The 25,591-nt window shown below is 42.8% G+C and overlaps 2 protein-coding genes across 2 annotated transcripts; both read right to left on the reverse strand.

Annotated features, from left to right (window-relative positions):
• Positions 1-47: 47 nt before the first annotated feature.
• LOC115905962 (protein mono-ADP-ribosyltransferase PARP14-like) lies at positions 48-16,666 on the reverse strand. Its single transcript, XM_030952725.1, has 19 exons — positions 16,342-16,666; positions 16,134-16,240; positions 16,017-16,050; positions 14,948-15,022; positions 14,068-14,265; positions 13,623-13,907; positions 12,485-12,721; positions 9,335-11,592; positions 8,256-8,489; positions 7,750-7,971; positions 6,676-6,757; positions 5,619-5,768; positions 5,050-5,112; positions 3,979-4,146; positions 2,936-3,154; positions 2,249-2,836; positions 1,642-1,787; positions 909-1,083; positions 48-691 (listed from the first exon to the last, which is right to left on the reverse strand). The coding sequence occupies exons 1-19, from the start codon at positions 16,532-16,534 to the stop codon at positions 402-404; spliced, it is 5,724 nt and encodes a 1,907-aa protein (XP_030808585.1). The 5' UTR covers positions 16,535-16,666; the 3' UTR covers positions 48-401.
• A 1,932-nt stretch (positions 16,667-18,598) lies between these two features.
• Positions 18,599-25,568, reverse strand: DTX3L (deltex E3 ubiquitin ligase 3L). The gene is made up of 5 exons (XM_030952555.1): positions 25,370-25,568; positions 24,685-24,908; positions 20,844-22,367; positions 19,940-20,157; positions 18,599-18,668 (listed from the first exon to the last, which is right to left on the reverse strand). The coding sequence occupies exons 1-5, from the start codon at positions 25,542-25,544 to the stop codon at positions 18,599-18,601; spliced, it is 2,211 nt and encodes a 736-aa protein (XP_030808415.1). The 5' UTR covers positions 25,545-25,568.
• Positions 25,569-25,591: the final 23 nt, after the last annotated feature.

Genomic DNA, 25,591 nt, shown 5'->3' on the forward strand with positions numbered 1-25,591 from the left:
ATTTATTGAAAACTGCTCTAACATAACTTGTTATAAGATTGTCACAGAGTGTAAGAAGACATCAGAAATGCAACATTGAACAGTCCATGGCTGCATTATCCCTTCCAATTCCCCACCAGCAATTAGGAAGACCCTAAGGCTGTGTGGCTGATACAGTACAAAGGCTCGCTACATAATCTAAAAGAGGATTGCAGTACAATATTGTGCTCAAGTCTTAATACAATTAGCTGCTCAAGTGTAAACAAGCCTCAGGGGGATCAGAAATTGCCAGAGATTGCTTAAATCAACTCAGAATTTAATTTGACACAATTATTTATTATATTTGTTGTGTGTTTTGTTACAGATGTCTCCATCCTACATAAAGGCTGAAAGACACACAGTTGTGGCTGCAATCAAAATACTTACCTAGTGAAAGTGATAAGGTATTCTGGATAAGCTTGAATGTCATTAAAAATTATGAACATGGAAGGCTGGCTCACATTATCAGTTGAACTATCATACAGATCTACAGAGTTGCTAACATTTTTTCGTGCTGGAGTAATTGATCCTTTTTTCCCCAGAGAATATTCTCCAACAAGGACTCGGGCCAAGTACATGTACTTCTTCCCATTCACATCTGGTCTAGAGTAGAAGTCGTTGGCAGAATAGCTGGCATTAACAGCAAAGTACGTTCCGTTTCCAAAGTTTGCAGCTGTAGTCAGAAAAGCAAAGGTTCATGAGTGTTTCAGCAACTCCTTATCTGCCACCTTCAGAGCCTGTGAATCTCTGGACAACTCTGCTTTTTATTTGCAATAGGGAGATATAAATTGCATAAATAATGTTGCATACAAGGTAGGACTATACATGGCATGGCAAATCAGTCCTAGCCCTATACAGGAAAACAAGAGTTGTTTGGAAAGTTACATTACCGTGCATTCCAGCATAGCTCCGGTTAAATCCTTGTTTGTTAATAAGGGTTAATGACTCCTGACCCGTCCCATGAAACAGAAGCCTCTCATTATTTCTGTTGCTGTTTTTTTTATCTATTTCACACTTTTTTATTTGGTAGTTTTTCCATAAATATTGGTTCTGTATCCTTTCAATCTGTGAAGTTTGAAAGTAAGACAGAAAGAAAGAAAGAAAGTGGGTAGGTTGCTATAATGAAAAAAATTAGCCTATCAGTCATTCAATCTGCTTCCAAGATTCCCCTCTTAGCTCAAATACACATATATCAGATGATGAAATAAGTTAGTCAAATCCTTCCAAACTTTGGCATGGCAGATGGCAGAACCCAGCCCAAACTATGAGATAAACACTTCTTGGGAAACAATACAGGAGCTTTTCACAGGTTTCCAGGCTGTTGATGCCTGCTGGATCTGCACAGCACATGTGGCTTACGTGGGCAAAACATGTGCTCAGCTACAGCAAAAACCATTCCAAGGAAGAGCACTCTCCCCTGAAGCTGAAGAAGTGACTGCTTAAAAGCTGCTCCAAATACCTCAACTGCAACATTAAACTGATTAAAGCTGAATAAAGTTAATGACAGCCAGAAAGACTTGTCCCAACTTTAGAAATCCATGGGGAATTTCTTTTTCTGTTATTAGTATCCTTCATCACTTGCCATTAAGTTATTTATGTTCAGAAATGATGACTTGCTTTTACCTTTTCAATTCTGAATAACTGACAGGTCTGCAGAAACCTTCCTTGCACATCTTTATACTCTCTTGAGTCTGGTTTTAGTTCCACTATTTTGAGTTGCTCATTTTCCATAGGGTCCCACGTTGGAGGGAGCACTGTTGACTTTTGATCTGCAGAAGAAACACAATCAATCACATTCACCCAAATCCCCTGCCTAAAATTAAACATGACCTGCTACAAATCCTTCTAGAAGTCTACACATCTTGCTTATGGACAACTCAGAAAGAAGGATCTCCTTGTATTGTAAAGGACCAGCAGTAAATGGAAGAGGGTATGGCTCAAGAACAGAAGTGAGCTGAGATCTAGCATGACAATTGCTCATTAGAACATTATTGCTAGCAAGCCTGCTAAGAACATCAGAACGCATTACTCTCTTTTCAAAATATTTTAAATAGCTGCAAAGTTCTTTTACTTCCCAATTTGGTTCCCTTCTACATTCTCCAGAAAAGCACCTGCATGAAGCTTCTAATATATATTTTAAATATTCTCATCATTCCCTTTTCTTTTCTCTTACTGGATGCAACCAGATTGTCCCATGGGAACATCAGTTTGTCAAGATGCTTTTCCTTACCTTCAGATTTGTCAATACGTATAATGGATATCTGTCCTCCTTGGGCATCCACAGCAGTCTTGCGTTCCATATCCACTGTGTATATTCGCTCACCAATGATGACTTCAACAGTTTTCTGCTTTGTCTTGTAAGCATTTTCCAACTCCACATTTGTGAGACTGTTGAAGGGTACATAGTAGTCCTTTTCACTGTATTTCCATTCAACTGAATTTTGCAGAAGTTTTGCCTGGGCCTCTTTAGCAGCTTTTATCTTGAGAATCATTTTATGAACAGCTAAAGAAGCCAGGCAGACATCTTTTGCAACCCCTGTAATTTCAATAGAGGTACTCTTCAAATTAAGACGAATTTTTAATTTCTTTTCTAGGTCATCCAGTTCTTCATCCTCTTCTTCATCGAAATGAGAGATAGTCTCGTCTACAATTTCTGTATGAGATTGTTCTCTTGAAATTGCACTTCTCAGCCACTTTTCGGCTTCTTCCACTTCTTTTTTATTTTCACCACAAATCTGCACAACAGCCAGGTCGATTTTCTTTTCCAAAAGCACTTTAGTTTTTTCCTTTGGGGAATGTTTCTCAGAGCTCCAGAGTGCTACATTGAAATACAGAAATATTCTCATTAATACTAGTCTCTTTTAGCTGGTGCTAAACAGATTGATCTATAACCTGCATTTAAGTGACATCTACTTACATTTACCCATGTGATATGCCTTGGAAACAAAAGATTTGATTCGTGTTGCAGTAGACTGTTCTCTTTTCTGCATGCTTGCTTGGAACACACTCATCAGATGTGGCTGAAAGATGACAACTTTGATAGTTTTCACAGACGTGGCAGGATTCTTTTTTGCAAAGTCAGTTACTGCATCTATCATGTTGCCAGCTACCTCAGCTGGATTGCGGCGTGCCTCTCCTGAAAAAAGTTCCAGATATTTTGCTCTAGAAAGTGTTAATAACTGTTACAGATGATTAAAATGTCTTGAAAAGAAGAGCTATGAACACACCCACACAATCCCCTGGACCATAAACAGGTTGAGAATAATGTCAGGCTGGCAATCAAGAAAGGTTTCTATTTATCAGGAAAAGAAAGTTGGGGACCACCTCTCCAGTAAGGGAAAAATAGAAGTTTCCTTTTTTTGGCTTGGCAACCAAACAGGTTATGATGTAGATGATGTGGCTCGGGTAACTAACAGGCCACAGGCCTGCTGCTCAGTGACCCAGTAGTCCATTCCTTGCTCAAAATGCAAGCCTAGTTTTATTCATGCAAGAGGTTCCCACGTGCATGGGGTGCAGTTCTGGATTCTCAAGAACAAGAGAAGAAAAAGGGCCAGTCTGGGGTTTCTGACATTTGTACCAATCCTACTTGTGCAGCTGCTGGCCAGAGTTCCATCACCTATTGATTTCAGCAATGGAGAAGTAAGTCCCTGGCTACTCTCTGGTGAGCTGCCCACACATACCAGGCTGCAGGTTCTTCAGCAAGCACAGACATGCCTTTGAATCCCTGTTAGCAAGGAAGTGCTGGCTTTAGAAAACTCATGCTCTTGATGTACTAGATCACTGTAAAGAGTGAAGATTTTTAGCTTTCATAAGCCTCTAATAGCATTTTTAAAGACTGCATATTTCCAAATATATCTTCACCAAATAATAACCTCTCCAGATAAATCAAACTCATCACTTGAGCCCTGAGATCAGCAGAATCACATGCACTGAGCCCTTTTCAGGAAAGAAGACACAGACCTGTTCCAATTGCTGGGAAGATGACAGAGGTGTACTGCTGCAGGTCACACTCCTGGAGCACCTGGGAAACCAGGGACCTGATATCACTCTGGTAAACAAAATGCATTATGTTTTTGCATGGCAGGTTTCCTGCCTGGGTGATGATATAGTTCTTGTCAGTTTTCTGGGCTGAAACACAAGTAGGAAAAAATAATCAACAATTATCCCCAATACAGATGTGTACCAGTCCTCATTAGGAAATAAGAAATGTTGAGAAATATGCCCCAGGATAAGCTTTTGTCTCCTTCCATAAAGTGAGCAACCCCTTCACTCAATTTTCTCTTCCAAGGCACAAGAGCTCCATTTATTTTTGTAAAATATTTGCCTCCTTTGGCAAATAAATGTAGTGTGTGCCTTTGTTTGTCAGGTTTGCTCGATAAACTTGGAGAACTTCATGCAGACTGGCACTCTGTCTACACACACACACACACACACACAGACACACACACACACACAAATATGCCATCTACCTGCAGGCCACCTAGCCCCCTTGGCCTATGCAAGAACAGCTTGTTTACCTCAGATCTCTTCCACATAGTTCTCTTCCTTTGGTTGATCTTCCAAGCTGACCTCCACACCTGCATATTTCCCACTTCCCTTATTTTCTGGTGGTTTAAACCACATACTCACCCATCTTTGCTCTTTCATTATAGTTGCTGTCCAACAGCTGTATTTAGCCTACAAATGGTTTCTCTATTAACATTTTTGCTAGCATCAATCATCCCTTGCTCATGGCTCTGTTTGATGTTGACTCTGTTTTCATCAAGGAAATCTTTATTGGAATAAGAGGATAACAATAACAATAGATTTGGATCTTTATGTATGCTCAGAAGCTGTCTCCTCCTGAAGATTTTTCTTTTCCTTCCCTCATTAGATGTTTTACAAATACCACATTAACTGATTAAAAACTAGTTGCTGTAACACAGTGTGTAATACAGATGGAACTACAGTAGTCAGTACTGAGAAAATATTCCAAGAGATTCCCTGCCATGCATTAACACCTTTGGAAAGGTCAGAAATGTTGTACCATACCTTGTACACCACATTCATCTTCAACTGCTTTTCCAGCACCATTCAGAATTGCTCTGGAGACACCTTAAATGAGAAGAGCAACATGGATCCACTGTTACTGCTGTTAAAGTCCCATCTGAGGCAGAACTGTATGCCTTCATCACATCTAAAAATGTCTAATTTCTGATAACATTACAGATGATAAATTTAAAACAGTGTAGCAAAAATTTTAGCCTTATATGCGTTTTAATTCAACTTGATGTTTTGAGTACCTAACAAGTTTCACCAAGGTCAAAACCTCACTGACGTTTGTCTCCTCCTTTAGTCTGAGAGGTGTTCTATAAAAAGATTTTTAGTTTCCCTTTCTGCAAGGGAGTCTTAAACATGCTGTCCTGTAACACAGATAAACAAGTGGATAAAGTTCAGACACTCCCTAATTGAACTTTTGTACCCTAAGAAGCAAAACAGAAACAACACTGTGAAGCAAATAAAAGGCTTTAAAGCATTGAAGAAAAATACTCGCTCCTCTTCCTTCCCAGCCCTTCCAAGTACACATACTTTTTTCATACATAGTATCAATTAAAAAATACCTGTTTTGAGGCTGAAGGTTTGGTTTGTTATGTTTACAATGGCATCTCCCTCCTCCTTGGTAATATCACCTTCTGCCACCCGGAACACGACGGAGCCAATTGTCATTTCAGGCACATTGTGTGCTGAGGTTGAAGGGACAGCAGGAAAAGCTGCAGGGAAAGAAATACAGACCCTGAGCAGAAAGGAGTGATTGGGTACAATGCCTACAGAGACCACAGACTGGCTACAGACTCGGCCTGTGGAAAGGATTGCCTGCCATGCTAACTGAAAATCATTCCCTTCCACAGGAGTCTGTACTCAACCTGCACTCATTCCCATAATTTCTGTCATGGCAGGATGGCAGGGAAAATGTGTTTTGCTGCACACCCACTACTTAGTGACATTTTACCATTGCAAAACTCCGATGCCAGAGAGCAGCAAACTTTCCAAGTCTCACTGCCTTTTTCCTGTGTCTCACAGAGTTTCCAGGCAGGTTTTCTACTTCTTGAAAAGATGGAACTTTTTACCCATGTGTTATTCATAAAATCATAATTAAGTTTTCAAAATGTAACTCATTTTTCTACAGGTTGGAGTTCCATCAAGATGGATAATACCAAAGACATTTCAGTTTGGTTTTGCTATTCATCTGAACACGTAAAAGATTGGAGAGTATTTCAAAAAGACCACTTCAACACACATACCCAGGATCTCACCTGCCTTCCCAGGACAGAGAAAGACACTGCCTTGCTCACAGTTTAATCTACTGCTGCAGCAATAAAAGAAAAACACTGCTTATGCCCTTGACACCTTATAGCTTCTGCTGTTCCAATTTTGAGGGGTGCTATCCAGATACAGAATCACAGGAACACTTTTTTTCTTATCATCTCTAACACTATTTCAGACATACCAGACACTCAGCCTGAAAATACGGCCTTCACAGTAGCCACTCAGACTCTGGGAATGACATGCTCACCAAGCAAGTCCCTAAATATCCATAATGAATGCATTCCCTGGAATACTTGAAAAAAATAATAAAAAAAAATCAGTAGGCACACAGCTTCTGTGAATAAACCTTACCTGTGCTTTGGCTAGTGTCATTTGGAGAAAGCTTCTGCCCTTTAACAGCTACAGACCTGCTTTCAAGTTCATCTGAAAATTCCTAGAGAACGAAATTACAATCAACCCCTGTAGAATCTTCACACAGTAGAAATAAAGGTTTGAAAAGCGAAGCTAAAAAGCATTTAGAAAGAACTAAATTGAAATTACTTCACATCATCTGCCACAATGCTGATGGCAAGTTCTGCCAGATGTTGTTCTCAGAGAGCAAGGCTGTTCAGTGTGAGCAACACAAAATCACAAATAACTGGGCCAAACCCTAGTTACCATTCCACAGGGACACAGCAGCAGAAGGCATCCTTACAGTGAGTGAGTAGTTCACACTAGCTCAGGTCTCACAGGGAATGTAAGAAACCGTTCTCTAGGCACAATAGCTCAGGCTTTGACACAGTAGCTTTCAAGTTTAGCCTTTCAAAATGTACTGAAAGCTCTTGCACGAAGTACAGAAGGCAACAGATGTAGAAACACTTATCTGGACATCAATTCACAATGTGACTGCTCTCTTTTGGTGTGAAATGAGTAACTTGACTGTGGATATAGAAAATTTATGCTAAGGGGACACTGAAGAGAGGGGGATGGAGAATACTTCTATGTTTCTACTGGAGAAGTTTACCAGCACAGCAATCCTAGCACAATGATTCCCCCTAAAAAGACACTAGCACTTAAATGCACACGTGTTTGCCAAAGGTGCAGGCACTGAAGCAGTAGTTACAGCAAACTTGTCTGACCTACAGGCTGAAGAATTAGGTGAGTTCATGAGATAGAGAGTAATTACACTTTTGTATGTATTATTCTCAGGAAACAGGAAAGGACAGGAAGGGAGCAGGACTGTACTCCATACATGGGTGACCATGGGAGGTAGAACCAAAAAGACAACTTTAAGTATAGATGATCTAGAGACTGTCAGCAAACTTTTTCTTTAGTATAAGAACAAGCACCTTGCAGATTCTTTGAATATCATCAGATAGCCAAGTATCATGAGACAGACTCAGATACACCATAATATAATAGAGAAAGGAAACTACAGTAACTCACCTGAATATTAGCTGTGTCTTTCGTGTGCAACAGGAAGTGAACTTCTTCAAGAGAATTCACTCTGTTTTCACTACTGAATTCAAACACTTTGTCAAACAATAATTTAGCAACAAGAGATCTCGGGAATTCTAAATTCCCTGTCCCAATTGCTGGAAAAGTAATTGATTTCAAAGACAGTTCTTCAGCAATCTCCAGGCATTTTGTGATTATGTCGCCCAAGACCTGTAAAGCACAATTATTTTTTCAGTTACTGGAGGTAATTTTTTCCCAGTATGTGTAATGTAACACCTTCCATTTCAGCTATCTCTTAATATTAAAATACAATTACTTCCATACACAAGGAATTGACAAGGAATTTATTAGTCAACAAGGGATCAGCCCACAGTTAAAAAAGAGAGAGTCAAACTGGCTCATCTTCTATGACCCTGTCTCTCATTTCAGAGGAAAAGCGGCATTAAACACACTATAAATCCCAGAAAAATTCAGGCAAATAAAGACCCTTTTACCTTTGCAGGTGTGTTTTTCTGGGACCACATAGGTACCACAGCATGAAGCACAACACTGCAAGCCAGATTGTAACCTTTAGTTTTCAACACAGATCCTTCCTCAGGTATTCTTCCTCCACCTTCTTTGCTCAAGCCTGTCTGAAGCATTGGCCCTGCCTTGCTCAGCAAAGCTTTACCAAGTGGCCCTTTGTCAAGCTGGAGATCTTTGCCAACACTGATGACAACAACAGATGTCTGAAAAACACACAAGCAAAAACTCTAGCTTGTCAATATCAAATTTAAATTTTGCTTTGGATAATCAAATACACCCTGCCTGATGGTCTACAAGGTAAATTTTTGGGACAGCAACCAGAGAGAACAAAGTTTTGGGATAAACCTGAAATTATGCTCAATTCTAATATCATGAGCCTGCCCAAAGAAAGACAAAACTGAGTTAACAATGAAATTAAATTCAGCCTAGTGGGAGTGAGAACTCTGCATTCCTTGTTTAGTCACTCTGCCTCCATTTGAAAAACATTTGTGCAAGTTTGTTCTCAAAGAGAGGCTCACAGACCAAAATCTGAGTTCACTGAGGTAGGCAGGGCCTCCCATGCATGGCCGGGACAAGCAAATGCTGAAGACAAACAAGACTTGGGGTAATCTAAGGAGAAAGAAGTGAGAAAAGCAGTAACTTATGAATGAGAAATACAAAGGGCACTGAACATTGTGTCAAACCCTGTATTTAGCTCCTCAGGAAGGGCCCCATACACATTTTAACATACATTCTGCCCTGGCCAACTGGAGGAGCTGCACGCACAAGCTGTGGGAGGCATCCACTCCTCAGAGGTTTTGCAGAAGGGTCCCGGATAGAGCTGCTTCCAGTACTGGCAATCCCAGTAAACAGTTAACAGAAATTCAGTGCAGGAGGCAACCAGAAATCAATGATCAAAATCACTGGTTCTTCACAGGAAGTGCAATACCAACTGCATGCTTCATGCCAGTGTTCACCAATGACATTGGTTTCATGTTTGTTAGTTTTAAAAAAGGACACAAAAAGAACCCACTTTTTATTTCAAAAGGAGGTAATTTAGAACACTTACTGCAGCATCTTCAATGCTTCCTGTTTGCAGGATGATGTTAAGGCCTTCCTGAGTTGTTATGAATGGGAAGTTATTGATACGCTTGGACGTTCTCCTCTGCCTGGGTTGAGGAACTGAACTGACATCATGCAGTGGCCTGTAGGAAGCTGAAGACTCTGAAAACACTTCTCCAAATGCCTTGCTGAAAGCCTGAATGTTATCCTGTGCAAAACCCACAAGATGAACCTCCTTCAAGCTGCTGTTCCCCTTGGACTCTTCCAAGGTCTCCTTGATGGAGGACACAATGGAATAAGTACACAGTTCCATTGGGAAGCCAAAAATCCCTCCACTTATAGCAGGCAGAGCTATGGAACGATGCTTGTGCGTTTCAGCTAGCTGTAAACAATTTTTCACTGTCTTCCTCAACAGGTTCACACACATTTCTGATCTCTCCCTGCTCCACCTGGGCCCGACAGCGTGGATGACATTCTTGCAGGGCAGTTTCCCAGGGCGCGTGATCACTGCGTCACCAGGCTGCAAATTCCCCTGCTTCCTCACCAGCTCATTGCACTCCTCCTGCAGTGCTGGCCCAGCTGCCCTTGACAGTGCCTCAGCCAGGCCACCAATGTGGTTTAGGTCTTCATTAGATGCATTCACCACAACATCAACAGGATGAGTGCACAAGTCAGCTTTATAAAGCGCTATTACAGTTTCACCCATGGTCACCTCCATATGGAGCTTGCCACTGTTACTATGTTGTTTCTGTTCTTTCAGATGTTCTTCTGGCTGCTCTTCCAGGAGGACTAAACACTTGTACACTTCTTTTATATGGGGGGCCAAAAGGTGTGCTTGCTCTTTTATATATGCCTTGGCTCCTGGCAAGTCAATCACCACGCGCTTAAAATGCAGGCCAGACAGAATTCGCTCAACTAAGCTGACTCCCTCCAGCACTTTTGTCTTCGGCCCACTCAACAATATAACTTCACAGTTTTTCTGTGTGCTAAAGTCAACTTTCACACCTTTTTTTGGTAAGGCAGCCCAATCATTGACCTTCTCTTTCTTAAAAAACTTTATGAGTGCCATCGGCTTCCCTTCAATGACCTTTTTCACCTGTGTGTTCTCATCTATAAAGCTGGAAAGTTCCTCAAAGGCTTTTGCTACAGCTTCAGAAAGACCAGCAATCATGATCTGACTCTCTGCCTGAGTGACTGCTACAGCTCCATTAGAGCAGTTTTCCTTGACTAGCATCTGCCATTCCTCCTTCTGGAGGACTGACTCATCCCCCAGAGTAATACCTTTGTGGTCCAGTTCTTTCTTTATTTCTTCCTCTGCTTTTAGGAGATCTTCAGGAGCATTGCTTTTCAGGATGATCTCTCCCGCACCAAGCTCATAAAAGACATTAATTTGTTTTGATATAAACAGGCTCTGTGACAGGGTTTCATTATCAATATGTTCTAAAAACTGAAAAATAGAAGGGTGGACATTAATTGCTTTCTTTGCCATTTTGTATACATGATCAAGTATTTCTCCTTTTACTTTGTAAACTTCCTCAGGCACTCCAGATAGGTTAATGCTCTTCTCCAAATTATCATAAGTTATTTGCAGGTCTGGGAACTCTGTACGAAATTTTTCTTCCAGACCAGTAATCCGTAAAATTCCATATTCCCCTGGATTCACTGTCTTGACTTTCAGTTCAGTTCTTTGCTTTTCTCTTTCAATTTCTCTGGTGGCCTTTTCAATCAGAAGCTTCAGTTCTTGTTCAACCTTCTTCACAACTTCTTTTTCACCTACTAGAACATGTAAATCCTTGGAAATATTTGGGATCATCAGAACTTCATCATGGGGAAACCTGTTCCTAATGGCTTCCCACACCTCTGTGCTTACTTGACATTTAATTGCCTCATATTTTGATATGGTGTGTGAAAATGCTGTGGAAACTTCTTTTTTCCATGCCTTGACCAATCGAGATACTGATCTCTTCCGCTCAGAAAAAATGGCTGAAGGATGCAAAGTAACTGCTGGATCTGCACAGAGGCCATCAGGCCACACTGGCACACAATTACACTCTGCCATTTCATGATCTATTGCCTTAATTAAGCTACTATTTCCTTGCAAATAATTCCAGATATAGGGATCCAGAGGCAATGTAATTGGATCTGGTTTCTTTATCTGTGGCCCATCCTTTCCATATAGAGCCGTTTCCAGTGAGGTGTAGTAAGGATAGACAAAGATTGGTGTTTTGTTGAGTGAATGCTTCTTTGCCAGGATATTTGTTACATCTAAAACAAACAAACAACCCCCCAAGTTATTAATGTCAGCACTTAAGATCTTCTCTTTTGTTCTGGGTTTTTTTTCATTGTTTGGGGGTTTTAAAACTATATTTTCTATATAATAATGTTTTTTTATTTTTAAGAATATTTTTAGATTAATTCCCTCCACTTCCCAAATAGAAATAATTCCAGATTTTTGAAGAATTATTAATTTTAAATGCCAGAAACTGAGTTGAAGAGAGACAGTCAAGCACAACAGCATCCACCTCTGGGAGGAGGTGTGCATAATCTCTGCCCCCACTTCTTTTATATGCTGTACTTCAAGTGCCCAGCTCCATAGTTGTCTAGGCTATTACTCAGCAGTTCAAACCACAGCTCCTCTGTTTTCCCAAAAGACCATCTCTTTCCTTCAACTCCTCTTCAATTCTCCCCTTCACTGCAATGCCCCCAGTTTCTTTCTCCCTTGTCCTACACTTTTCTGCCACTGACTGGACAACCCATAGCACCTGCTCTCCAGCCAAAAAGCTGCCCAAGAAATTGTCCTGAGACGAGCCAGACTGGGCATGTTGCCATGGGCAGCTGGTGCCCAAGATGGCAGGTGGGGGGGAAATCCCTGTGCCCAAGGGGCTGTGCACGCTCCATGGAACTCAAACTGCAACCTGAACTCTGCAAGAATCAAGGCCTGGGTGAAATAAACTGTCTAGAAAATGAAAAAATTCTATGCCTTATGGCCAGCTGGTCCAAAACTGAAGCTTGCACTCCAGTTGGCATGAGACCTGTGGGCAAAGCACCACGTCTGCCATTTTACAATGGCAAAGGAGGTATTTCTCTAGAAAATCCACATTCTGATCTTTAAATGGGAGGTTCTCAAAGCAATAAGGGCTCTGCATTTCTGCATTACCTTTTTGGTCACCAAATGTAATGATAGCTGCATCTTCATCAGGCAGCAGTCGAACATCCACTGTCTGTGCGCCACCGTACTTCTCATTTTCAAAGTAGACAGTAATATAGTGACTGGAGGTGTTGGGTGGTATATTTTCAGCCCTAACAGTTTTTGTTTGCTCAAGGCACCATGCAGTAATGTTTTGTTCCCTTGCTCTCTGGTTTTGATTCAGCTTTTCAACAAATTCCTCTGCATCTAGAAAGAGAAAGGAGATGAAAAAAGAAAAGATCAAGCTCGGAGCTTGTTTTTCTACCATGATGTCTGCAGACTATCACTGTGTGCACTGATCAAAGCACTGAATTACAAAATCAGTCCAGAGCTAGCCACAAAGCTACCTCTTTCCACATATTCTGTATCTGTCACTCAGTATTCCCCTCATGGTTGATTACAATTGTTGACTACAATGATTGCAGCCAGAATTTGCCACTAGTTTTCCTACTGACTGTCACTGGGTTCTTTAGCTCCAGCAGAAAACAACATCAGGTTCATTTTTAGGCTATGGCTTCATACATAACTAATAAGACACAAGTTAAGAATTCAAATTCTCTCCATTTTATGACAAATACATTCTCATTTCGGCTACTTCCCCCATTATCCTCACAATAAAAGACAGTCAAAACACTTTTCTGCCTGTCAAGGAAAAATAATTAAGTTTCTTAAAGATCCACTTATTTCCTGAAGGCTACACCAAAAATTTAGGACTGGAGCATGACATGAGAGACAAATCATTTCTAAGGCAGAAAAAACTACACCTTCCCTGAAGGACAGCTTTTGGCAAGGATAGCTTTTACCATTGTTCTGTTCTCAGACCAAGTACATCCTTCATTGCTTGTTTTAAGATATAGTTTGGTTTTAGTCCTACCTGTTGTGTTTACTGTCAAAACCAGAGCTAGCTCTCTTTCTGATTTGCACTGGCCTCTCTACATCACAGATAAAGGTTATGGCATTAAGTGAAGTAAATCCTCCTTTAAAAGGACATAATACCAGATCAAACCTTAAAAATACAAAAGATAATATTTCCAGCTTAATCTCACTCACACACATGCATACAAACATGTACCTAATAAAAAGAGCTTCAACTCTGACTCCTTCTTACCAGTATTTCCAGTAAAAGTAACTACAGCAGCACATAACTCAGGTATCATTTCCACACTGAAGTCACCATCCTCCTCTGACAAGCCACTGACATTCTCTACCAGCAAAATTAACATGCAATCTTTGGTTGTGTCCTTCACATTTTCCAGCACAACTGCGGTGGGAAGCAGGGATCCTCCAGAGTTCTCCACTTGGCAAGACTCCTGGGAAGTTGCCACTTGCCATGGCTTCACAACCAGATCAATTTTACTCAAGTGATGCTTTCTTTGTAAAACTTCTTGGGCATCTAGTCCCACAGAAAAACAGAGATGTCACAGCAGAGTAGCACGTTAAACAATAGCAATAATATACCATTTCTGCTTGGAGCAATGCCCACAGAGAGACCCTGCACCAGCAAAGGCCTATTTTTAAAAGGGAGCTTAAGCAGTGTAACACCCATAACGTACCTTGCTCATCCTGAAAGGTGATGATCACTTGGTCATTCTTTTTGACATAGGACTCAATGGGCCCCCCACCAGACCTCCTTCTACTTTCAAAGTACATTTCCAAAATCTCATCTTCTATTTTCTCCCCAGAGGCAGTGGTGACTACTACAGCAGAATTCCTGGAGGTTGCTTTCTCTGCTTCCAATTTCTCACACGATTCTGAAATAAAAGATCACACCCTAAGCCTTAGGCAAAAGTTAAGAAAAAAACCAAGCTTCCCACCTTCCAAGCTTTCACACCACTTTTTGTTCAGATCACACTCAGGGCCAGGGAAAAGAACAGGGTAAGAATCCCAAAGAAGTTAAGCAGATCACTAGTGGGAGCTGCTGCATCAACACGTAGGGAGGAAATGCTTCAGTTCATCACCAGGCAAAGACAGCAGAAGTAAAAGATACAAAAGCTTCTTCACAAACACACAATGAGGGGAACCAGTGCTCCCCATTCACAGTTCAGACACAGCTGTGGGTCACCTGGGTTTTATACTTGCTGGCTGCCACGGCTGCTCAGGTGTACCTGGGGTACACAGCTCCCGATGCTCCGGCACAGGGCTGCCCCAGCACGGCTGGCAGCAGCTGGGAAGGTCTGGGTAGGGACAGCCCCAGCCAGAACAAAGGCCAGCATTCACTGCTGCCCCCAAAGGAAGTGTCTGAGGCAGACAATGAAGTGGGGGCTCACAGAAAAGAAAAAATACATTTCTTTCTTTTAGCCTGGGATCACAATTACTACATTAGACAAACAACACAAGCCATGAGGGTGACCAGGGCACTGCTGCAGCAGAAAGGTCCAGAAAACCAAAGGAGAAAGAATACAATGGTCACCACCAGGTAAGTGACACACTTACCTGTCTTCTCCTGCTGAGTACACACAGGACTTTCCTTATTCTGGCAAATGGGAAGAGACACCTGGGATTCATTAACTAGAGATAAATGACAACAGTTTCTCAGTTGCTGGGTACTTCAAGAAGAAAATGGACACATTAATGTACACCCAGGAGCTAACACAGCTTGAATTTTCATTTGACACTGTCAGAATCACAGACTTCCACAGATTCCTCTATTTTTAAGCCAAAAGTTGAATTGGTTACAGAAAGACTCTGAGCTCAAGAAGCTTCAGGCATAATGTCAGCACACAGTCATGCTGCACGAACCACCATGAGCAAGTCCTGCCATGCAGTACAGCACTTTCCTCACACAAAAAGCTGCACTGAACGTAAGAAGTGCTGAGGACATCAGCCCTTGGGAGAGAAGTGCCTTTGAAAACTGAGACTGCTGGAAAAGACTCTGTCAGGATGTGTTTGACCCAGCATGACCACGCAACTTCCTAGTTTAGAACAAGAGGAAATGCAGCTGCATTAGAAAACAAAGGACAATGGTAATGTTGACCAAACTGCTTTTGCAGCCTGTGCCCTCAGTCACCTGCACAATCACCCCGCTATGCACAAGCAGGTACTTTGAAAGCAGAGCTCAGTGAGCTGTGTATTAGCCCTGTGTATATGGATTAGTCTGTGTGTACTGACAGTCACACACTGATTAGCTGTGTATTGGCCATGTGTGTGTATTACTTAGTCCTATGTGTGTGTATTAGCCAGATGTGTATTGAGTAGCTGTGCGCGTATTGATTGTGCAGTGTATGTGTGTGTGTGGGTCTGTATTAGCCGTGATAGCGTGGTCGGCCTGTCTGGTGCCTGGGATGTGGCTCGGGGATTGTGGCACCTTAGGAACTTCATCGTGTTTAGGATTCGGGAAGTGAAGGGGAGCGCTGGGGAGAAGAATCAAAGCGTACAGCGCCGTTCGCCCGGCCCGGCCAAGCAGCGGCTCAGCTGCTTCCCCATGCCCGCTGCTCCTCAGGGCTCGCCGGGCCGGTGCCCCGCCAGCCCCGGAGCCCCCGGGCGCTCGGGCCGCAGCCCCTACCTGGCGCCTGGGTCCCGCCGGCCGGTCCCGCCTCCTGCAAGGGAACGAGAGGAGAGCGGTCACCCGCGGCCACGCCGCCCGCCCGGACCCGCGCCCACCTCACCGCGCCCGCCTCACCTGCGCGGGGTCGCCGTCCGCGGGCAGCGCGGTGACCTGCAGCGACAGCCGCTCTCCGGACCCCCACACGAGCTCGTGGGCCGGCCGCCTCAGCACCCGCTCCCTCACTGCCAACAGAGCAGGCACCAGTCGGGGGGGGGCGGCCGCCCCCTGCCCGTCTGGCCGCGGGCATCGCCATCAGCCCCCCCGCCCGGGCGCGGCCGCTCACCCTCGGGCCGGACGAAGCAGACGAGGATGGTCCCGGTGTCGGTCCCGGTCCGCAGCTCGCACTCGCCGCCGCCCGAGCGCTTCTGGCTCTGGAAGTAGCAGAGCAGCTTCTTCCTGAGCGCGGCCGGCGGCTCGGCGGGGCCCCAGTCCCCCCGCACCAGCAGCGGGAAGGAGCACGGGCACAGCCCCTCCATGGCTGCCCGGCCGCTCCTCTCCGGCCGCTTTCGGTTTCGATTCTCGGCCGCGGAACCCGAGACGCCTGGGGTTCCGCCCAGTGCCAGCAACAGGCCGCCGCCTCCGGGCCCATCGGCACGGCCGGGGATCCTGCGCTCCGCCGCGCCTCCTCACGGGACAGGACCGGCCCCTCACCGCCCCGGGCTGCACAGCCCCCTGAGCCTCCACAGAGCCGTACCAAGTGTCACAGTGTTTTCAGCTTCTGAACTTGCACTGCTTAACCACCGGCTAACACTCGCTCTCTCCCTCCCTTACCCTTTCAAATGAAGTCATGATGCAAACTAAAATTACCACTTTCATCATTCTTTGCCAGAGATGCTTCCACAACCGTGGAAGGTTGCAATGGGTGTTTACTTCAGACCAACTTTTCAGCTAGCTGAGAAGTTTTCAACTGAGTGCTCAGGACTTTCTCTTGCAAAGTTTTGTTTTCAGCTATTTTGTGGAGTGTATTTTACCCTTGCAGCCAAATATGGGACACGAAAATAGCAGATAAATGAAGTTTTCCCCTCTAATTTCACTGAACATTCATTTAAGAATTGGATAAATAAATTAAAAATTATAAGCATCCAGCTAAGCCTAGGTTTCATCAGATACTCTGCTGAATGACTCATGGGGATGCCTTTGTTTCTTGGTGGGCAACTTGTTGCTCTGTTATTTCCTAATGCACTGTCCCAAGTGACAGCTTGTTTCCATGTGCAGAAAAGCTCAGTCACTTAGAAACAACTGGAATATTGGTATTTTACTGCATCCTCTGCTATTTTACTGCATGGAATAATGTAAAATATTAAAACAAATACACTAACACAAAACCAGGGCTGGAAAGACATCCCAGCCCACATGGAAACCAAACGGTGCCCACTCCTACTAAACCTGAAAGTCAAGGTGGCAAAGTTGTAGTGCCTATTTACAACGTGGGAATCTTAAAAAAAAAAAAGTAATACATTTTTGAAAAGGGGGTGGCATGGAGTCCAAACTGCCCCAAAACATGGTGTTGCAGGGAAGCTCCTAAATCTAAAAAATATATACAGCTATATGTGTTGCAAAAAGGAGGAAAAACCTGTACAGAAGAAACACACGTGGTATTTTTGTACTTTCTTTATTAGTTGTCCTCAGTAGCCTTAGAGAAATGGTTCAACTTACTAAAAATCATGTCTGTGTGACATACCACCACATAGGTAATTAGCAGGTTACTTAGGCACTGCAAAGTATCTTTATGATACAATTTAAACCTATATTGGATGCAATTGAAAGAATACAGTTTTATAGTTGAAAACTGATTTTAAAGCTATATTTCAGTTTAAGCACAATGGCAGGCACAGAACCAGGAGCCCACTATCAGATATGGACACAGACACTGTAACTTCCCGTTTGCTCCAACACAGCTCTCAGTATTCAGCACTTCTGCAGAGCTGAGCATCCATGTACCCACTTGTACATGATCCATGGCTAATTTCACATGCAAAACCCAAATCACTAAGGCAATTTCTACCATGAAAAGAAGCAGAAGTCCATAACCTTATCACAGCTAACACTGTCATAGCTGCATACAAATTTTAGATTAGATTACATATTTGCAAACAAATTTGCATACAAATTTTAGATTTAGATTAGATTAGATTACATGATGCCAGCCATGCTGACAGACATCATAATGCAAAGCTAAGAGAAGTGCTTCATCTAATAAAAGTAGTGGATCTAAAGGTTTTGCAAATCAGACTGAAGAGTTGTGGGGAAAAGGGCCGATCAGATTTGCTAGTAAAGCAAGATACACAAAGTGCAAACAGTACTGATACTACACTCCCAAGAACCAAATTTTGTAAAGGCTACATATATAGGAAGTATCTGATTTGTGAAAAGAACATACATTGTTTGATGAGAAAAGATTACTTTTCTTAGCTAACTGTGAAATACAAGCGATTTAGGTACTGCAATTAAACAAAACAACTTCCCTCAGAGCTTGAATAGTACATTAACTGCTGTATGTTTAGTCATTGCACTTAAGAGTTGAGAGTTGATCTACTCCCTTATTCAATTCCTTTTGCTTTCAGTTCTGATCGAACACGCTGCAGATAAGAAGGATCTGGGTAACCAAACCTAGGAGATGAAGAGAAGAATTGTTTGGGCTATTTCTGCAATGAAGCACTTAACAATTCTATGAAATCATCTCATCAAAGTCCTTTTAGAAATCTCTTCACAAATTCTAGGCAGGTCTTCCTCTAGAGAGAAAACAGACCCATATTGCCAGTCACAGAAGCGATACAGACAGCATAAAGCTACAAACTTAAGGAGCTGCTACATTTTGTTGTTCAAATTGATACTAAGAACTTGATTTTCAAAGCTGCCTGGGTCTCCCTTCAAAATGATAGGGTGTTTGGGTATATATCTTTGAAAAAGAAAATCAGACCTCCAGCGTATCCAAGTGAGCCTTCAATTCACAAACAAAATGGCACCTCTGGACTTGAAGTAGTGCAACACCAGAACTGCATACGAGGCACGTGATAAGCAAGAGAGAGGATTTGCACAGAGTGAAGGATAAAGTAAAACTGATACGTTTTGCTCTTTTAATGATCCTAGCCCAGTCAGGAGGATCCAGACATGAGCCTTTAGAGCTTGCAAGACACCATCTACCCCTTAGAGGCTGCAACAAGCTTGAAAGGACTGGTCCAAGATTCCCTCTTGTCTCTGCTGCAGGCAGCTCACACTCTGTCCTGGTGATTGCTCCTTTCATTTAAGTGCAGCAAGTTCTCAAGAAATACTGGATAGGGCAGTCATCTTCTCACTCAGAAAATCCTTTGACAGCTTGAACAGCCAAAATGGGGTAACCCTTTTTATGGCTGGGGCTGGCACTGTGTCCTGTGCTCTGACCCACTAAGTGCTGCACAACTCTTGGCTCCTAGCATCTAAAAGGACATGAAACCATCTCTGTACTACTGCTTCCTGCTGTTAGCTCTGTTAAGCAGAATTTCAAATCACGTTTTACAACATGATGAGTGCCATCGTTACCAGGATTATAATGGACCAGCACCTGCTGGTGCACAACAGCAGGTAACAGGAGAGGCATAAATCAGGAGTCCAACCTTAGGTGTCATCAAAAGCTCGTGGTCCTGTAGGTTCTAATCAAAGCAGTTATTAACTAAGTGCCTTACAAATTCATTGGTGAATGAGTAGTCTGAGGAGCAGCAGAACACTAAGCTCATCCTTGTTCCAACTTTCCAAATAGGAGAAGGTGATCTGGATCCATAGGGCATTCCACAATCACTCTGTTAGTGACAAAATCTGAAAGCCCTAAATGTGGAAGATATTCAAGGCAGTCTTCCTGACATATTTGAGTAACAACAGTATTGCACAAAGACAAGACTACTTACACGGTAGGTCCTCCCTCCATGGCAGTTTTGTGGTGAATATCATTCCATGTGATAACGTTTCGTGCACCAGTAGTACGTGACTGCCCCACTGTGAAAATCAACTTTTGTTGAAAGGCCCTTTTGAGGAGCTGCAGAATTTCTCGCCCTTCCTCATTGTCAGGTAAATATGCTCTTCGGTGATCTGGCCCATAACGCTGCCCTGGGTTTGGGTGACTGCTCTGTTTTGCAGAAAAACAAAACCAAACCACATCGCATAACATAAATCATTCAGAAGGACATAGCACAACTGATAACTGATTCTGAGTTTTTTCTCTTTAGATACTTTATTTCATACAAATTTCATTCACACTTTTTTGTCATCGCTCATGCACCCATTGTTATTTTTAAAATTTGTTTTTCCCTGTTTTCTCTCCCAAATGCATGGTGCTGCACCTGTGACTTTTTAATTTACTCCATTCTCAGTTCTAGTCACGAATCCAAGCCCATAACAAAAGGAGATTTCTCACCTGGAAAGCTCTCACCAAACCAGCCCACTATTTATTTTTGTCCATTGGTGTCCACAGCAAAGAGAACATCCCAGAAATTCTCATTATACTTGCAAAACTTTGCTTATATGATATCACTACATAGATTTTGGTTCAGTTATTCCCACTGTACAAATTAAAGACAGGTACCTCTGTCCTGGTGCATATAAAATGGAGGCTGATCATCTGACTATTTCATTCCTACTGTATTTACTTAATCACGCCCAAAAATATTGAATTAAACACTTGCATATTTGTACAAAATAAAGAAATGTCCTCCCTGAACATGCATTCAAATAATGGGAAAATAATTAATTTTGTATTCAATATTGGTTTTGCTGTGGGAAAAATATCTTTAAGAAATATTTAAGCATACTTACAGTTTGAATACCACCATTCATATCATAGTCAATTTGAATGGTGCCACAATTGGGATAACCAGGAAGAGACAAACTGATTGTTCTAACTGACATTGTTCCCTCTGGTTGGTTTCCTGTCAGGACTCCACAGACAGTATTACAAACTGGACAAGTTTGTTTATAAGCCATGGCTGTGTCAATGCAAGTTTTGCAAAATGCATGTTTGCACTTTTCTAGTATTTTTTTATCTTCAATTGTGTCCCTGCAAATTGGACACTCATCATCTTTTTCTTCTGTCTTTGCCTGAGTCTGTCCTTCAGAAGAAAGGTTATTCTTTTGCCTAACACTGGACTTCTTAGATGCTCCTGTAGCTTCTTGAGAGCTGAGGTCAGAGGACAGTGGTGCCCTATTCCCAGTTTGTGTCCCTACAGTGCTCAGAAGGGACTTCATGTACTTTTCAGCAGCACAAAGATGGTCTGGTAAACCCCTTATGATTAACTCATCTTCATTCTTCTGAAGTTTCACATGAAGATCTTCAAACTTATCATTAAGTAGCACACTTAAAGTTTTCTTCTGATATTCTGAAAGCTTCAAGCTGATGACTTTTTCTCTTAACATTGCAGAGGCACTCTGAAATGCATTGATGAAACTTTCAGTAGCATGTGATGACATATCAGAAGTTTCGGATTTAGGCCTAAATATTATGGTCTTCTGGCCATATGACTTCTCTTTTATTTCTACCAGTGTATCAAATTTGCCATTTATGTTTTCAATTTCTTTGTTTAGTATGGTTTCCAACAATTTAAACACCGAAGCATCAACTTCAATTCCATCCCTGTATTTGTACCATTCAGATATTTTCATATTCTTTTCAGCTTGGTTGTTCTCACCTTCCCCTGCTAGAAATTTTAGGGCAGCTAAAATATCACTCCCTGGACCACGGAGTAGCAACTGATTCCCTTCCTCTTTAGCAAGGAGATTTCTAAACCTTTCATTTAATTTTACTATTATCTCTTTTAATGTGTCACTCTTTGTTATGGGAACTTTTTCCTGTATCAGATCTTTTGTAGCTTCCTGGAAAGTTCTGATAAAAGAATCACTAGCTGCTTGTAACAATGCAGGACTTTTATCAGAAGATATGTATATGAATGTGTTATCCTCATCATGACCTTTAATTCTTATACATGCTCCAAACCTTTTGTGTAGTTCTTTGATTTCCGCTTTGCGGGTATGAATAAAATATTCATAGAGAGCTGTCACAACTGTAAACTCAACCACTTCTTCAGTATTCAGGCCATTTTCATCTTTCAAACCATTCTTACATTCAGAATGTGAAAAATCATGGTTTGGGTCTTTGCCTGCAAGGATATCTTCAAAGTAGTGATAAGCTTTTTCAATATCTGTAAAATCTCCTGTCAATTTCTCAGAGCCATCCACGCCAGGGTTTCCTTCTCTCTTTAAATTTGGACACATAATGGTAATTTTCTCCCTTTGGTCTTCAGTGAACATACTGGTATTCAAAGTAGCAGATACTGTAAGAAATATCTACAGAAAAGACAAGAATACATCAACATTAGTTTTCCCTAAGGTTCTCTGCTTGCTACTTCTGTATTTTCAGCAGGGAGAAGCTCTGTCCATCCCAGCAGTGCCAGATTACTACAAACAAGTTTGCACACAGTTATTTCTTTTATGTCACATACACTAACAGTACAAACAGGTGAGTAACACAATCTGCTTCTAAGTCAGCAGCAAAAATGAAATGCCCTAATGTCACCAGCACTGCAGGAGGAAAGACAGTAACTGCGATTTAGGCTGAGACTGTGACCAGCACTCCCTGATCCAACCTCTGACAAGAGTGTTAGCATAACTAAAGGCAGGCAACCTCTGTGGCTGAGCTCATTGTGTATTAGGCCCTTTTCCAATCATTACCAGGCCCTAGAAGTCCTGCACACCAAGCAGACAAATTTTTTTCTTTCCCTCCCTATCACCCTCAAGGTTTCTGGACACCAGACTGACCAGTGTCCTCCTTACTGGCCTCAAAGGTCCCAGGTACCCTGCCCACCCGGTGCTGCTGACCCCATCCCAGAGCAGGCAGGTTGAATGGCACTGCCTACAAGATCAACCAGTTACAATTCCTAACTGGGAATGGAGACCACAATTGTGGCTGGACAGTGAAACCCACAGGACCCCTTGGTGGCCAGGGAGACATCCACTGCTCTCTGCTTCCTTTGAGGACTGACTGGATGACACAGATGCTTTTATGTGATTTCAAGTCTAGATTGTGATTGTTCTATCAATACAGCAACCCAAGTATTAAGATATGACATGACTTGCAGAGGGTCCAGGTGACTAGAAACCATAAGCTGAGCTGTGCTATCAAGCACAGTGCTACATGACTTACAAAACTGTCCTACACTGATTCTGATTTGTAGAAATCCTTTGGTATTCTGATCATTAACTCTATGCTTTTTAAAAAGCAAAAAGCTTTAATTGTTGATGCCTTGTGAAGGCTGACCTAGAACAGAGACTAGATGGAGTTAAAGAATAAAGTAGGTATTTATTAGAAGGCCTCAATGGATCCACCTTGGGCAGCACAAGAGCCCAGCCAGGGCTGCACCCAAGGTGAACCAAAATGGTCACAAAATGGATGAGAGGTCACGAGGTCTCTCACTTTTGTAAGTTCTGGTCCATTTGCATATTGGAGTTAATTGTCCACTTATAGTCCACTGTTGTTTATGCTCTTGGGCCTAAGATTTGGACCATTTGTCCTTGGTCCCCACCTAGAGCAGGAATTGTTTTGTCTCCCTACTCTGTGAAGAGAGCTTGCTATCCCCTAATATGAAGCTCAGAACTACACACTAAAGCAGTACAGAATCTGAAAAATATAAAAGCCAAAACCTGAGGCACCATTATAACTACATCTTAGTGTAACTACATCATTGTTCTGCCAAGGATCCCCAAAAGAATCTGTCTATCCCCTTCGAGCCAGGTTACACAGACATAACATGTTTTAACATGACCTGTAAGTTATATTTCATTGTTCTTATTAATATTAGACTTTCTAGGTTTCACTCATTATCTTTCCTTAAAATTTTCCCAGAAGTCATGCTTTAGTAACTCCAAGAGTTAGGGCAGAAAACAGGATTCTGAAAAATAATAACAAACATGTTCGCTTCTGCAGTTCACACAGACAGAAGGATAGGGAAATTTGCAGTATAGAAGCCAGGTAAACACTATGTTAGCACATGCTATACTTCAAAAGCTTTGCTATGTTACCAAGCAAAACAGGGTAAAACTCTCTGAGCCACGTATCAGTGTCTTGGTAGAGCCACATCCACACCACATTGCCCTATCCCATGTCCCTAAACACAGCTGATCTTTTCTGTGTAACTTTTAGTTCAAAGTGTCTGAAATCATGTTTGAAGTCACATCACAGCAGACTTTTTTAATGCTGAAGAGATGGAGATAATTAGGGTTGCCTCAAGGTGCAAACCATATTGAAAGAGTAGGTGGAAAGGTGGAAGAGTAGGTGAAAGGTATAGGTGGAAAGGATCCAAATCTCATACAATTCTTCTACCTTTTGGGAGCAGCCCTTGGTGCATACTACCCCCTGAAACCTGCCAGAGTGCTGCCTTGGGGAATAGTGGCTGGCACCTGCCAGAGTCAGGCTGGAAAACATGCTGCCTGTAAACATGTGTAGATTGACCTCTGGTCCGACACTCAAATGTGACTCCTGGCCCCCAGTTCATTATCTAAGATCACATAACTGACATTTTTTTTGGCACAAAATATTTAAGTGCAACATAAAGAACTCATGGAACTACAAGCAGGGCAGGTTGTGACATTGCTGTTCCTGATATACCTTTCTGGTAAGGTCTTCCTTTGCTGTGGCCCCATAGCCACCGTTGTCCCACTGCTCCAGCTGGGGCAGGGAAGGGCCAGCAGTGACCTTGCTGTAGCTGGCAGAGGCGTGCGCTGTAACCCGGCTCTTGCCCGGGTCCCCTTCTCCCGGCAGGATGACTATCTCGTAGCATCTTTCATCCAATTCCAAGGTGTGTTTTGAGCGGGATTCCACACGCTTCCTATCTGTGGTAATTTCAGAATGACAGAATCACAGAACTGTTATGGCTGGAAGGAACCTCTGGAGATCATCCCGCCCAATCCCAGGAGCAAGGCAGGGTCATCCGGAATGTGTCGAGAGACAGAGACGCCACGACCCTCCTGGGTAGCCTGTCCTACTGCTCTGCCACCCTCGATGTAAAGTTCTTCCTCATGTTAAGGTGAAATTTATTGTGTTTTAGTTTATGCCCTCTGCTCCTTGTTCTGTCGCTGGCTACCACCGAAAAGTCTGGCACGCCTATAGGATATTTATATGAATTAATGAGATCCTCTCTGAATTTGGACAAAGGCAGAGAAGCCTGATAAAGTTACCTACAAACGTGATGGTCACCAGCGGCCCTAGAGCCGCCCCTGCCCAGGGGCACTGAATGGTGCCTGGGCGGCCATTTCCAGTCCCCTCACAGCCGCTCCCCACGCCCGGCCCGTACCTTGCTCCTCAGAGAAGTCCACCCAGTAGGTGCCGGCCTTGGGGCCCGGGCGCACGTTGCACTCGCCGCCCTCCGACCGCTTTCGCGACTGGAAGTATTTCTGGAGCTTAGAGATCGCCTTCTTGGTGTCGGCGAGCGCAGGGCTCACCCGCACCAGCAGCGGCGCGGCCGCCATGATCCCGCCCCGCCGCCTGCTTTCGCTTTCGCTTCGCGCTCCGCCGC

This window comes from Camarhynchus parvulus, chromosome 7 (assembly GCF_901933205.1).
Source record: "Camarhynchus parvulus chromosome 7, STF_HiC, whole genome shotgun sequence".
NCBI classification, from domain to species: domain Eukaryota; kingdom Metazoa; phylum Chordata; class Aves; order Passeriformes; family Thraupidae; genus Camarhynchus; species Camarhynchus parvulus.